The 14,967-nt window shown below is 38.7% G+C and overlaps 2 protein-coding genes across 2 annotated transcripts in view; one reads left to right on the forward strand and one right to left on the reverse strand.

The window, feature by feature from the left end:
* Positions 1–7,992: 7,992 nt before the first annotated feature.
* Positions 7,993–14,967, forward strand: part of LOC118335796 (chymotrypsin-like protease CTRL-1) — a gene marked incomplete in the record, with an annotated part of 151,345 nt that continues 144,370 nt past the window's right edge. The window contains 1 exon segment of the mRNA XM_035672233.1: positions 7,993–8,057.
* Positions 9,793–13,926, reverse strand: LOC118335792 (sperm acrosome membrane-associated protein 6). Its single transcript, XM_035672228.1, has 8 exons — positions 13,713–13,926; positions 13,443–13,529; positions 13,151–13,232; positions 12,704–12,804; positions 12,095–12,198; positions 10,815–10,971; positions 10,026–10,209; positions 9,793–9,856 (listed from the first exon to the last, which is right to left on the reverse strand). Exons 1-8 carry the CDS (start codon positions 13,924–13,926, stop codon positions 9,793–9,795), a joined length of 993 nt encoding a protein of 330 aa, XP_035528121.1.

Genomic DNA, 14,967 nt, shown 5'->3' on the forward strand with positions numbered 1-14,967 from the left:
TCTTAAACGAAGTAGAATAAAGAAAAATATTTCATTTGGAATTATCTCCTAGGATTTCAGTTAAAGCATGTCGCTTAGGTTGTATAAGGAGCATGAGCAAGACAGCCAACTTTATATGAGCTGGGTGGGACAGTATCTATAAGATCACCTTCAAATGAATTATATAACCTTTGATCCATGTAGGCTACATAAAAAAATGTTTTACTCAACATGTTGGGTGGAGTGCTTGCTTTTAGTTTTTCAGAGAGCAGTTAAAGTGCCAAGGTATATTCTCATAGTTACAAACAATGGTGGAGCTGATCCACTATCAGGGTGCAGGACTAAATAAACAGGTACTGTAAGTGCAAAAACATCATAAATAAGGTGTTTCTGGTTGCACAAAGGGGCTCTTGACCACTAAAACAACATCTAAAGGGCAATTTTTCAAACATCAAGTGCACCGTTGTCATCAATATATTTTTGGACAAAGGTTAATGTATGTACACATTCTGATGTTAGGTGTGGATGAGGTGGATATTATGGAAATTATGTTTTTCCTCACAGATAATTTAAGAAATAAACAATGATACAACAAAAAGTTGTCTTTAGTCTATTTAATAAAGCAGGACAGAGCTGTATACAGGTCTGACCCAGAGTCACTTTTTGTAATCTTGGAAATACATGTTAATGACCATCTCGGACAGGAAGGGAGAAAAAGGAGCATCACAGCTAAATGTTCTAATCTTTCGTAGGCAACAAAGCAAGTTTCTTACACACAAATTGTTAAATGTATCATACAATTGGGCATCAGTGTTATTCAGGTATTCAGGTGTAGAGGAGAAAAATACATTGGCTCATAATAAAATGCACTAATGCAATAATACATGATTATAGAAAACTAGAATACACTTACACTAAGTGTATTTCAATACTTCGTGGATGTAAATTAGCCTACTTTTGGTTTATTAAAGTATTCTTTAGTAAGTGGAAGACTAGTAAACTTTGAGTACACAGCTAGATTACATCTAAGTTATATTTGGACTGAAACTACACTGTGAACTGTAGTACCAGTGAACTTTACTATGGCAGGGATTTCGAGCCCAGGTTATATATAGTTCCCTATAAACTAGTGGTAAAACAGTTCTGGCGAAGTCAAGCCCAGCTGTCAATTCCAGCTACAGTACATCATCTTTGCTGCTTCCTCTACAAGCCGCTTTGCAACCCACCTCCACCCCAGCTCCTCCTTTTATGGTGTTAATTGGTCTCAATTAATTCATGTCATTTCTGATTTCCACTGATGCTTGTGTAAATGCTCTGTAAAAGTCTTAATAAACTTATTTTTGGGGGCTTTTATTGCCTTTAATGGATAGTGACAGCTGAAGAGTAACAGGAGGGGGGGTGTGGAGAGAGAGGATGACATGCAGCAGAGGGCCACATGATTCAAACCCTTGGTTGCTGCAACAGGGGCTCAGCCTTGGTACATGGGGCACCAGCTCTACCAGGTGAGCTATCAGGGTGCCCCTCCTCCGTAAAAGTTGGAACTTGTCACAGGAATGTTGCTTTTTTAGGTTTCCCTAAGAAATACAGTGTTTTTTTATGCATGCTTTCTTATCCAGGGTGGAAATGTGAGATGACAATGACAGGTTCTTTGATATGTTGATTACCACATAGATTCCTAAACTGTTTTGCCTCTATTTTCCTAAAATCAACAATCAGCTCTTTGGTTTTGCTGACATTGAGCAGGAGGTTGTTTTCTGTGTACCACTCTAAAAGATTCTTGATTTCCTCCGAATATGAAGTCTCTTCATTGTTTCGGCCAATGATGGTGGTGTCATATACAAACAGAGTTGTCTCTATGTCGGGGAATGCTCTGGCCCACAGGGTTTTTTTCATTTCCTCTGTGAATCTGCTGGTTCTGAAGGCAAACTGGTGGGGGTCCAGGCTGGCAGGGATGTTATTCTTTATGTGCTGGAGAACCAGTTTGTCAAAGCACTTAATCAGAATTGGGATGAGTGTCACAGGGCGGTAGTTGTTTGGACGCTGTCTTAAAGCCAGTGGGAACACTCTCCTGTGACAGTTCAGTGACAGGTCAGTAATGACATTAACAAGATGATTGGCACATGTTTTTAGTCATATTCACGTTCAAGTATAATTAATTTTGGTTAGGATATCTCTGATAAGTATATAAACAGTAAACAAAGCATGCTCTCTTAAAATAAGTACTATATGTGTAGTATACTGATCTCCACTGCCACTGAACTGCTGTTGTGCAATAACAGGGGATGAGTTTTACAACAGTGGACCTTGACCAGATGACCACAAGACCAATGGCATCATAAGGAAACAAACTGTAGTTTGGCAGACAAATATATTCTTTCACATGAGTAAAGGTGTCTTGATTTTCTCAAGAACAGCATCGACATTACTCATCACTGATAGCCAGTGTTTGGTCTCTAATAGCAACACATCTGGATCATCATGGATATTCTGTCCAGGCTGTAAAGCAGACAATGTGCCTCTTAAAGCTCTGATGTGATTTACTACAAAACACTACAGTGACAGAGCCTTAATGAGTCAGGGAATAGAGCGAAATGGAAAAAAAATCTTTTTTTTAGGAGCAAACCAAGAGTCTGACGAAGCCAAACATCACTTCCTCTCAAGTCTGTTTTCAATTAGCCTGTCCTCCCCCGCCCTGTCTGGGCCTCCCTCCCTGACTTCAGGAAAGAGGAACAGCTGGCACACATGTTGGGGTGCACATTCGATCTGTTACAAATCGGAAGTAGAAGAGACCACCTCCAGCACCACTCTTTTTGGTCTCTTCTATCATGTTGTCTCAGAGGAAGCATTGATTTACAGAAGCTCCTCCAGAACATGTGAAAACCACCATGGTGGTTATATGACTTAATACTTTATAATAAATACAAGAAGACATGTAGAGATTTAAATATTGTCAATGCTGTGGTAGATAAGAGGAAATTAGTACTATAAGACACAATAAAACAAGTTTGTTTTCACTCTTTTGTTGGTGTGGTTTGTGGTTGCCATTACCAATCCAGTGTTTTCCACTTTAGATTTACGGTGTACATATTATCATTACCCTTTTTACTAATTTCTGTACTGAAAAAAGGACAGAAAAAGAAATCCAGATGGGTTGAAATTAGAGAATGAACCGATATACAGAATAGAAATGGAGAACCTTCTTAGATCATTCAGTTATTTTTGGCACACAGTATTTGGACAAATTAAGTTCAGGGTGTTCCCCACAGCTTTCATCTGACGATCCCAGGGTCAGCTGCAGCATGCACACTCATACTGGTGGAGCTGCCATCATTTACAGGAACTTGCGCAAAAACACATAATTTGATACAGCATTCCAGTGGACAGCAATCAGAGCCCACAACTTTCCTGCAAAATGTTGCAGTGTTCTTAACCGCAGTTCCCCCTGGGGCTTGTCACAGTCATTCAAATTGTCAAAATAGTTTGAGTAATTGAAATATTGAATTAAATATATTTAAGACATTAAAAAATTTGCCCCCTTTGGGGTGAATGTGTCATTTTTAAATGACAAATGAATGGATGAAAAGACATTATTATTAACTTCTGGTAATGTCTAACAAATAAATAATAAAAATAAATAATATAATGTCATCTTTAAACTTGTCAGGCAACTTTCAAAATGCCTTTCAAAATGGAGCAGTTACATCCCTGAGATCCAAATCTGATCATTTCTGTTTTAGAAATGCGCGAGGCACAGAAACCCAACTGGGCAATAATGAAGCTGTCACAAATATTTTCTAAAGGTCAATTCAGGTGAAAAAACCTGATGAGCTACAATGACATAATAATGGCATTTTCTACAAGAGAACAGTTCATTTACAGTGTGTACATCATGATACAATGGAAAAAGTAGATTTAAGTGATTGATTCCTAGAATTATGATGGTTGTATAATATAAACAAGAATGAAAGCCTCAAGCAGCAAAAAAAAAAAAAACACAAAAAACTGTCTAGAAGCAGCTAGGGCCTAGAGGGCTAATATAATCCAGGGTAAACACAAAAATACAAACAGATACCATTTCACATCCATACAGTTTACATTTATGGCTGTAAAGGCTTGTCACAATGCATCATTGGTTGCCTTGCAACCGAGCAGCCTAGTGGGAAAAAATACAAGCAATCTGCCCATTAAATGACAAGTTAAGTGTTGAGTAATGTCTGACTATATTTAGAAACTCTCTGAGTGCTTTATAAGATTCACAGATCCCAGTCAGTCCTCATATTGTGTTTTCTCTACCAGTAAGACATCATTCATTTGAGGAGACTTAGTGCGGGTTTATTGAACGGTCAGCAGAACTGTTATTTTAGCTATTTTAACTATTTTATAGGAAGACAGATTCTTACAATGTAAAAATGTCATACTCTTCATCTAGTTTCATCTGATACAAAACAGGGTTCTCAAAAACATAAACCCCCTGTATTGACTTATGAAATGGGACTATTAGAGAAGACTTGGAAGTCAGAGGTAAAGGAAAATGTCTAACGTGTTAAAATAATTTGTAAAAAGTTTTGTTGTCAGGTAATTTATTCAAATATGTAGAAAAGAAATTAGAATGAATTCAGCTTTTTTGTTTACAACATCTTTTTGTTGCAAACAAGCACTATTGAAGCATAAAATATGAGTTATTAACATAAATACTTATCCCCAAAATGAAACAATGAAAGGAAACACAAAGAACAAACACCCAGACATTGTCTTAGGGTGTAATGGCTTTTAGTAATTCTATTATTAATATGCCCATCAATGGTGGAACCTAGAACACACCCGCATTGATAAAGTATTAGTGTGATAATCATGTCAGTGAACTCTCACAGTTGCAGAGGTCAACAAAGAGCAGAGAGTTCCTCAACGTTATCACAAGTCAAGATAATAATTTGAAGGTTAACATGCAAAATCAGTTGAAAAGAGAAACTCAGATTCAATCTATGTTACATCATGTACTGTATATTGCTACAGTGTTGTTACTTTGATACTCAACTACAAACATTATTAACAACAAACATGTTGAGCGACGGGTCAAAATCCCAGATACGGCTTTGTCTGGTACATATTTTGGATTCTCATCACATGGTCTTCCAGCTTGGGTGCTGTGGTTCCCAGCAGAAGTCTGGTATTGGTGTGGGGTGATGCACAAAAGAGCAGACTGTGCCTGAGTTGTCCAATATCTCCTTCTTGTACCTGGAACCATCAACCACAGTAACAGTCTGTTGCCCTGCGGTTATCAGAACAAAACAGGAGGTTCTTAGCAACCATGTGACTATTAATGAAAAAGTCAAACACTTTGTATCAGAGCATTTGTCAGTAACATGATTGTTTGCTTTGAATAATTTGCTGGTTATTAATGTGTTTAAGCTTTAAACACACTGTTCTCTTCCCTCTTTTGGGACTTACTGACTGTTGTCCATGTGATCTCACTTTTAAGTGAAGCTAAATTTGACTCTGCAACTTCAAAGACATGATAAGGTGTAACTGAGCAGAATAAGAGCAGATTGAAATCACCGCCAGTAATACATTCAGTACAATAGGTCAAATTGGTTTCTAGTCGAAATGCATGTAATTTAAAACACTACTGACATAGTGACAGATTGAAGCACTGGGCTCATCTCTGGATTTAGTTTGATGCAGCTCCTGGAATGTAATATAAACTCTTTATACTGCATTAATCTGTTGAATTGTTTAGTCATTTTGCCCAGATAACAACCTAGATTTGTATGACCTTATCAGGGATGATTTATTTATCATTAACTATAACAACACAGGGTTGGTTCAATCACGAGATACTTCCTTCTGAGTAAACAAATATATTTTATTGACATGTGCATGAGAAATGTGATAAGTGATGTGTATATGATCTGTGTATATCCCATGCCAGTTTGTAATGTTTCCAGGGATTTCTATCAGTCCTCTGTAAAGTAACAAGGACTGTATCTTATCTCTGCACGTTTTCTATATAAGGCTTTAAAGATTAAAAAAAGAAGACAGAACCTGTTATTGTTAGAGCACATTAGAAGTTATATTTCTGTCACAAAATGTGTATAGTGTTTACTCAAACACATAATGCCATACTTCCAGTACTGACCATAAACCTTTGTACAGTGTAATGCAATACTATCCAACAGCGCTACAATAAATACTATATTAAACTTAGACTGTTCAATTTGTATTGAATTTAGTATTCTGTCTGTTCTTCTTCTGTAGTAATACTATCATGTAAATGTCAGTGCAACAATGAAAATGGAAAATGTAGAGAAATGATTTGTGAGAGTAATATAAAATTATTATTCATTTTTTCAACTGATAGAAAGAAAATGGAAAGAAAAAGGAAATATATATTTTTGTATTATTTATTTGTGTACTCACCTTTTCTTTTGATTTATCTGACAACCTTTGAGCAACTTTTGCCACTTCTGGGACTCCAGATGTTGATTATAAACTTGTCTTTGTGAATAAATGTGATCCTGTGTACTACATGAGTTTGTGAGTGTAAGTCAGACTGACCTGTAGCAACCAAGTGTAGCCTGCCACTCATTTTCTGGAGGGAGAGCAAAGTATACAATCACTAAATAAAGTATAAAAGTATTGTGCCAATTTTCCACCTTGAGAAGTGTTTTCAGGTCACCAATCAGAGTACAAAAGGGGAAGTAGAACCTGTTATGTAATACTTAATGACTTTTGCCAAACACTCAGACCACGAAGGTAGACTCTGACATTAAAAGGGTTTGAGCGAGGCATTGGCCTTTGAAGGGTTCAATCTAATAACTAATGTTAGAACAAAACAAAAAAACCCAGTATGACTACAGGATCACACTTTTAGTAAAAATCATTTTTGCAATAGAAGTACTTCCTCATCCTCTCTTGTGATTCAGATTTGTTTTGGGGCAATGTGTCTTTCGTTTTAGCAACCAAACAGCCCTGATGTGACACACTGTAAATGTAAGAGTAAAGTTCAATGCAGAGTCAGTGTCATTGAACAGTATGATTGATCTTCATCCTCTCATGCTTTTTGGCATGAGATGCAGTGTTGCTGCCTCCTTGTGGTCACCTGTGGGCTTGACCGAATCCGCACACACAGGCCATCAGATGTTTTTTTTTTTTTTACATTGTAGTCTTCTTTGAAATTTGACTTTGGTCCATAAGCCAGCACTATGTATTGAGGTTATCCCCCCCCCCCCCTTGCATTAAATATCAGTACAAGGACAGCCATAGAAAAGAACTGACACACTCTTGGTGGTGATAAACAAAAGTAACATGTAGCATTATCTGTTTTGAGATAATGCTACATGTTTGTTTCTGTTATTTGTTTTGAGGATAATTTCAAATTGAATAGTAATTGGACAACTGATATTTTACCATTTATTGTGGAAAACTAAACCCAGCATTTCATTTAATCTTTTTTTTATTTTAATAAAAATGAATATTAAAATTCTATAATACTTTTGATATGTTATGAACCATCAGAAGTTTAAAGGTTCCGGCGCAAAATGACCTGGGGTTAATAACATTTTACCGAGTTGGTCTGTTCTCTGGGATATGTTTTCATTCTAATCGCACGTGACCCGTTTTAGCGAAACGCTAATTACGTATAACGCCTAGTCAACGGCATGAATACAGTGAAAAGAAAGCTATTTCTATACCACTAACAAGGTCAAAATAGCCACCACACTTACACAGTAGCATAATGAGGGTCCCTACTTGTAAACCGAAGCATTGAGGACTTTGTATGTGTACAGACAGTCCATTAAAAAGATAGTTTAGAACACGTAACTACGTAAACAGGCGGCGCCATCTTGGGAAAACAGTCGTGACCAGTCCAACTCTCTGAGATGTGACTTGAACGCACCATCTCCCGTCAACTCGCCGCTGTTGCGAAAGAGAAGCACTGAACGAGCAACAGAGACTACTACTAGTCTACTAGTGCTTCCACAGACACACACTGAAGAGATGGCGGTATTCAACGAATTTGAAGACATTGACAACGAACCCTTTCAGTTTGATGGACGTCCTTATCTTTTCGAGCCGGATATACAGACGAAGACCGCGGGAGCTCCGTGAAAGGCTACGAGAGAGGCTACCGGTAGTCAATGCTGCAACACAGCCTCGTACTTCAGGAAACTGGTGGTGTACCTGCGGACATTGTGAAGTATGGCCACGGAAAGGAGTGCCGTGTTGCAGAGTGGGACTGTTGCGTCGGACACCCAAGAGACGCAGTGTTTTGTACAGTTCTGAAGATTTCCCCTCTCTGATAAACAGGGTTGCTACTAGAAACTTTTTCCATGTCCGAAAATAAATTGGGGCGGCGATCAAACCGGAGGGACCAGATAGACAGTTATCCACTGAGTAAGTACACTAGCGAGTTATGTTTTACATTTTTATGAGTATCTAAGCTTTACTGCAAAAAGCTCGACTTTAGCAAAAGCAAGCAATAAAGTTTAGTGTAACCTCCCCCACCTAGTTTCTACAAACGCGGCTATCTTATACAATCTAGGTGTAGTAGATGATCTATGACAACAAATTCACACATTACCTCATGCAGAATATCCGAAACAGGTTCTCGGCTCTCGTACGCACTTTTCTTGAGGTGATTTTTTTTCTGGAGGGTTGAGCTTTGACTACGCTAGCTCTCTCTCTCTCGTACCCTTTCACGGAGCTCCCGGCTTTCGTCTGTATATTCCGCTCGAAAAGATAAAGATGTCCATTAAACTGAAAGGGTTCGTTGTCAATGTCTTCAAATTCAGTTGAATAATCCGCATCTCTTCAGTGTGTGCTGTGGAGCACTAGTAGACTAGTAGTCCTCTGTTGCCGTTCAGTGCTTCTCTTCTGCAACAGGCGAGTTGACGGGAGTGGTGCGTTCAAGTCATCTCAGGAGTTGGATGTCCGACTGTTTTCCAAGATGGCGCGCCTGTTTTACGTGAGTTACTGTTGTTGTAAACTATCTTTTTAATAGACTGTCTGTACACATACAACGTCTCAATGCTTCGTTACAAGTAGGACCTCTTTATGCTACTGTGTAAGTGTGGTGCTATTTGAGCTTGTTAGTGGTAGAAATAGCTTTTTTTCACTGTATTCATGCCCCGTTTGACTAGCGTTATACGGTAATTAGCGGTTTGTGCTAAAACTGGTCACGTGCGATTAGATGAAAAATATCCAGAGAAGAGACCAACTCGGTAAATAAGTGTTATTAACCAGGTTATTTTGCGCGGTAATTTGTACTTTAAGTGTCATAATGCAAAATGGTCCCTTTTAGAGTTAGATTTATTAAGAGAATGATATTGTCATTATTGCTTATGGCTTAACTGAATTGTGATGCAGCATATCTATACTGCTGCATCATATTTTATAAGCTCCTTATATGTTTTGTATATCACGTCTGAATATGCAAAGTAAGAAGTAATTATAGCTGTCAGAGAATGTAGTGGAATAAAAAGTGGAATATTTCCCTCTTGAGCAGAAGTATAAAGTTCCATAAAATTAAAATAAGTCAAAGCAAGGTACCAAAAAATTGTACTTAAAGTAAGTGAGCATATATACTATACTTTCCATCACTGTCACTGTCACTGGCACAAATGAGAATAAATGGTTGTTGCATACAGCACAGTGTATACTGCAGATAAAGATGTGCATCCTGCCCTCCAGTGGTGGAAGGAGTCACACACAGGCTTGCTGTAAACTATGACGTAACGCTGTAGAAAACCAGAGGATTCATGAAATTCCTTTAATGCACTACATGCATCTTCCCAACTCTCAGAATCCTAAATATTAATCTCCATCTGCTTGTTCAGCGTAACTTGTTTGCTCTCGTATTGATGACCAATACAGAGTCCTGCAATAGTAAAAAAAAAAGAAAAAAAGTGGGGAGATATGATAGCAGCTGATATACTGTATATGCCTTGGCTAGGGGCGCCTTGAATTCACAGGAAAGGAGTGCATTTATAATATAAGTTTCTTTGCTGTTCACATATCATATTGTGCAAATAATAGGTTTGTTTTACCCCAGGGAAAGAAATAGCAGCAGAAGCAAAGCAGTTAAACAGGCGATGAGAAGCGGTGGTGAGGGGAGGGGGAGGAGGGAGTGGGGAGGACCACCAGGCGCAGGAAGTAACCACCCTCCTGGGAGCAGAGACAGGTCGAATATCTCCTGCAGCTCTGTGTGGCCTGCCACAACCTGGGGGGTCACTGAGAGAGAGAAAGAGATGAAGAGAAAGAACAGAGGGGAGCATTTGAACTTACATAAAGGACACAAAGTAAAAGATAATGGTGAAGGAACAGGGAGGGTACGAAAGTAAAAACACTGTTCTGAAGTTACATAGTTTCCTAAGAAATCTTAGTGCAAATATATTTGAAAAGCTTTCAATCAGGAGATACTGCAATATACAGTATATGTATATACTGTATATACTGGTATATAGTATATGTTATATATTCTGGTATATATATATACAGTCTCCAATTCATGTAATTACTTTTAAAGAAGTAATTCTCAATATTTGGAGTAAATATTATTCATCTGTTGTATCCATTATCTCACAAGACATAAGACATTTATTTATATCTAATGATGTAAATAAAATAAAATTTGTACCCATAGAAAACACACTGTATTTCATCAACCAAAAATAATAGTCAAAATATATCGATCAGATAGATTTTTTCTACATTCCTTCAAACATTTAAATTATCAAGGCTATTTTGTATATTTATTTTGTGTCTCGGTATAAAATAATCAGATTGATCGGTATCAATCACAATTTCTTTCTCCTAAAAGTTGTGTATCTTGTTACCTGTGAGATAATAGTATAGTCTGACAATGGAGCGCTGGCCCGAGTAGATTTCACACTGGTAGGTGCCCTGATGTTGCAAACTGGCTGAAGGGATGGAATACAGCGGATCCATCCCCGCGGTCACTTCTTTAAACTGATCCACCTGCTGGGTTTTCACCTGTCCAGGAATAAATTCTTATGAATTCTGAAGACAGCAATCATTTATGCTGATCTGCACAGATGCAAAGACCGATATAAAAAAGTACTGTTAAAGGAATAGTTTGCTTTTTAATTTCCTTGCCAAAAGCTAGATGAAAAGATTGATGCCACTTTCACACTGATAAGCTACAGTCAGCATCCAGTTAGCTTACACATAGCATAAGACTTAAAAAGGGTGGAAACAGCTAGCCTAGCTTTTTTCCAAAGGTAACAAAATCCACCTACCAGCACCTCTAAAGCTTACTGAGTAACCTGTTAGCTCTTGTTTGTTTAAACCACACAAAAACTTAAGTGTAAAAATGGCAATTTTGTGGTTTTATTGAGAGTTATGAGCTAGAATATTTCTTCGTAGTGAATTCCTGCAGTCCCAGCTGGTTGCCTGGCACCAAGATGTCAGGTAGGTCACTGCACCTGGCAAAGAAATAGTTCCTCATAAAACTCCCATGAAACCACAACTAGTTGTTTTTAGAAATTAAAGAAATGAGACCCTGTGTTGTGTGTTCTGTGCTCCATATATTGTCTGGGAAGGAACATATTTCATACTAGTCTGCCATACAGGTGGCTTACTATGATTGGCTCAGACACAGCACATACATAAAAGATCAACAAGTTATTTTATCACAAGATTAGCCAGCTTGTTTACAGAACGTGCTATTTTATGATATATGACCAGAAAATCACAACACCAACGTGTTCATACAGAAGACATTTTGATATACATTTTCTACATTTATGAACTCAACAACCTGAGAAGTAACACAACAGAATTTACCGAGAGAGGGCACCCATGAGCCAATAAACATACACTAATAAATATTTAACAAGTGGAGTCGCATTCTGTACAAACCCTGTTACTGGTTGGCAGATTTTTTATTTTTTTAGTCTAAGTCGTCTAGCTGTTTCCTCTTGCCTCCAAACTTTATGCTAAGCTAAGAAAACTGCTTCAGCTTCATTTGACAGAAATGATAGTGGTAGGAATTTTCTTATGTAACTCTTGGCAACAAAGCCAACTTCCGTATTTCCCAAAATGTTTAACTATCCCTTTAAAGGCATTGCAGTGATTCACCGTACACCAAACATACCTCTCCTGCAAACCTCCAGATCACCTCGATATCGGTTGGTAAGTGAAATGGCACGTCGCACCACATTTGGCTCCTGCTGTTCTCTGTTACTTTAATTTCTTTAACTGAAATAAACATATAGCCACCCACATGCACACAGCACACACACACACACACACACAGATAACATTCACAGGGGGGCAGCTCTTGCAGTCTGAGCCCTCCTTAATGATAATACTTAAGCCCAGTCTCTGAGGAGTGGAGTAAAAGTGATGATATGCTAAACAGTGGCTGTGCTGTACAGGGTGATACGAACACCATCGCGTGTGGGAGTCAACTGTCACCTTGCATAAAGAAGCCAAGGACTTAAAGAGTACCTTGGGGGCTCTGTGCAAAAGATATAATGTGTGGAAATAAAACCTTGCCTTGGTCTCTTTTTCAAATCCCGACTTTCTGCTAAGAGCATTTCAAGGATCAAAAGCAAAGCATATAAAGGATCAAGAGGGGATGCTTATAAAGGTGAAAATATAGTTATGTAAGAATGTGTCAAGTCTGGATTAGTGCACCTTTTGTGTAAAAAAACTGTGATGTAACAGTATCCAATATGTTGGACAGATTAGCAATGCTTACCTGGACAGTCAAGAGGGAATTCGCAAGAGTCATACTGGCATGTAATACAGTTGTACACGGCACCTGCACTCTGGAAACCTGATGGGTGCATGAAACTAATACTGATAAATGGATTAAGATATTTTATTTTTAAAAATTGAAATGATATTGAAGACACACAAATAAATAAAGACACTAACCGCATGGAGGGAAACATCCAGAGACTGCGAAAACAAAGATAGTTAACTAAGATTATACTCAATTTAAAAATAATTTAATTTAGAACAGATGATTTAGTGCCAACCAGTATGAATCAGTTCAACCTGATGGCTTCCTTTATTCTCCACAATATTTGAAAGGCTGTAATAACCTAACTAGCTTATTACAGAGCGAGTACAGAGATCAGAGGGAGCTGTAATGACCTAATGTAGGCCTTAGATGAAAAGATGAAGGAAAAGGCAAAGAGACCATGTCTCACCTCTAGGCAGTTTGGAGGCAGCTGCGATGAAATTGTCTGCTGCTGTCTGCAACCTTTTCTCATACACTGTGTCTGATGGATGGAAAGGAGGAGGAGGAGGAGGAAGACAGAAATATTTGGCTCAACACATCCTGGTGAATTGTGTGCTTCAGGGCATCATTTTGAAATTTCTCATTTCTACACCCCCCCCCCTCCATTTCTGACCTTACTTAACAATTCTGACGCTCTAAAGACTCATTTATTTGTGTGGTTATGTGTCTATCAGAGCAGGTGTTTAGCTACCCTTATTCAGCTTTTTGTCAAACTCTTCTACCATGGGCAGAATCTGCGCATTCAGAATTTCTTTCAGCTGTCCCTCATAGCCTTCACCTTGAAAAAGGACAAATATCAGACAGGTATAAACCAACTTTTTCACTGTATACACCTACACATGGTATCACTAATTGTTTTTTCGAGCTGAATTACTATTTGAATGCATTTTATTACATTTGCCTTGAAGAAAAAACTCTAAAACCTTATAAGAAAATAATAATAAAAGATAGTTTTCCGCACCCACTCTGCCAGCTTCAATTACTCCCTCGTCGTTGTTGAATATCTGGTCCAGCTTCCTGAAGCAGGTGTCAACATTTCTAACATTGTATTTAGTCAAAACGTGACCCCAACACAGGCGAAGACTGTCTTCCACATCAATGAAGCACTGATAGCAGCTTAGAGAGGTGCTGAACAGCAAGCTAACGGACACGAGCCACAGAGCAGATGTGCACATTTTTCAGCACGGGCATCAAACTTAAACAAAGGTTTCTGTACTAACAGTTTTTATTCAAATCCTGGTCTCATAGTGACTACAATTCCAAGGTTTACATTCCAGGAGATGCTTGAAAAATCAATTCCATGAATATGGATTTTATATGTATATCGCATATGAAAGGATTTTGAAAGTAGCCTGCTCATGTTGCCTCAACATGCTTGGGTTTGAGAAGAGAGCACCACAGACTCCCTCTACAATTCCCTCCATTCTATTGTCTCTAGTCCCCATTTCCTGCTGCCTCAATGCACCAGTTTTACTGCAGAGCACAGAGATGGAGCGAGCCAAGGAGGGAGGCGGCGGCATGGGGGGGAGAGGGGCAGATGAAGAGGGAGTTAAATGCTTATGTACGTATAGAGGGATAAAGTGGAAAGCATGTCGGCAAGAAATAGACAAAGAACAAAAGGCGAACGGTTGGTGTGGAGATGGCGAGATGGAGAACGAAAGCCAAAAAAAAGGAACAAAAGGGTCAACAAAATCAATAGAATAGTGATCAACGAGAAAATGTATATTCTAGCCGGTGGAGTTTAGAAATTCCAAAAAGTATCAGTGAAAGAATGTTCGAGAAACAAGAAAATGAAGTGATGGTACAAAGAGGAGAGGAAAAGCAAAGGGAAAGGCAGGTGCAAGAGGTAAGAGAGGACACAAGTGACAGAGAGAGGCAGAGAAAGAGGAAGAGGGAGCGGGACTACAAATCAAGTCGACTGCCTCATCACATCCTGTATCCCCCGCTCGTCTCCCATCCTCCTCATCCCCCCACCCCCTCTCCTCCCTGGTCCCTCACTCCTGGTGCATCTCCATGGCAACCAGACAGGGTGCCTAATACATGAACTTAATATATTTTCAGTGGCAGGGTGAGCTGGGTACTAATGCATTCATCTGTCTCCACATAGACAAGCCAATCAATATTAGGGAAGAGTCAGCTCCAGGACTGCCAAAGTCAGTTAGATTGTCAGGCTGGTCGGACACGTAAAATCTCAGATATGTATGTGTTTGTGTGTG

Source organism: Morone saxatilis, unplaced genomic scaffold, assembly GCF_004916995.1.
Source record: "Morone saxatilis isolate NCDOM2014 unplaced genomic scaffold, NCSU_SB_2.0 Contig24, whole genome shotgun sequence".
In the NCBI taxonomy this organism is placed as follows: Eukaryota; Metazoa; Chordata; class Actinopteri; family Moronidae; genus Morone; species Morone saxatilis.

Coding starts and splice junctions, on each gene's coding strand:
- LOC118335792 (XM_035672228.1), bottom strand. CDS start 13,926: ATGTGCACATCTGCTCTGTGGCTCGTGTCCGTTAGCTTGCTGTTCAGC. Junction 13,530..13,712: donor AATTGAAGCTGGCAGAGTGG/GTGCGGAAAACT, acceptor TCCTTTTTCAAG/GTGAAGGCTATGAGGGACAG. Junction 12,199..12,703: donor ATTCCCTCTTGACTGTCCAG/GTAAGCATTGCT, acceptor TGTTTATTTCAG/TTAAAGAAATTAAAGTAACA.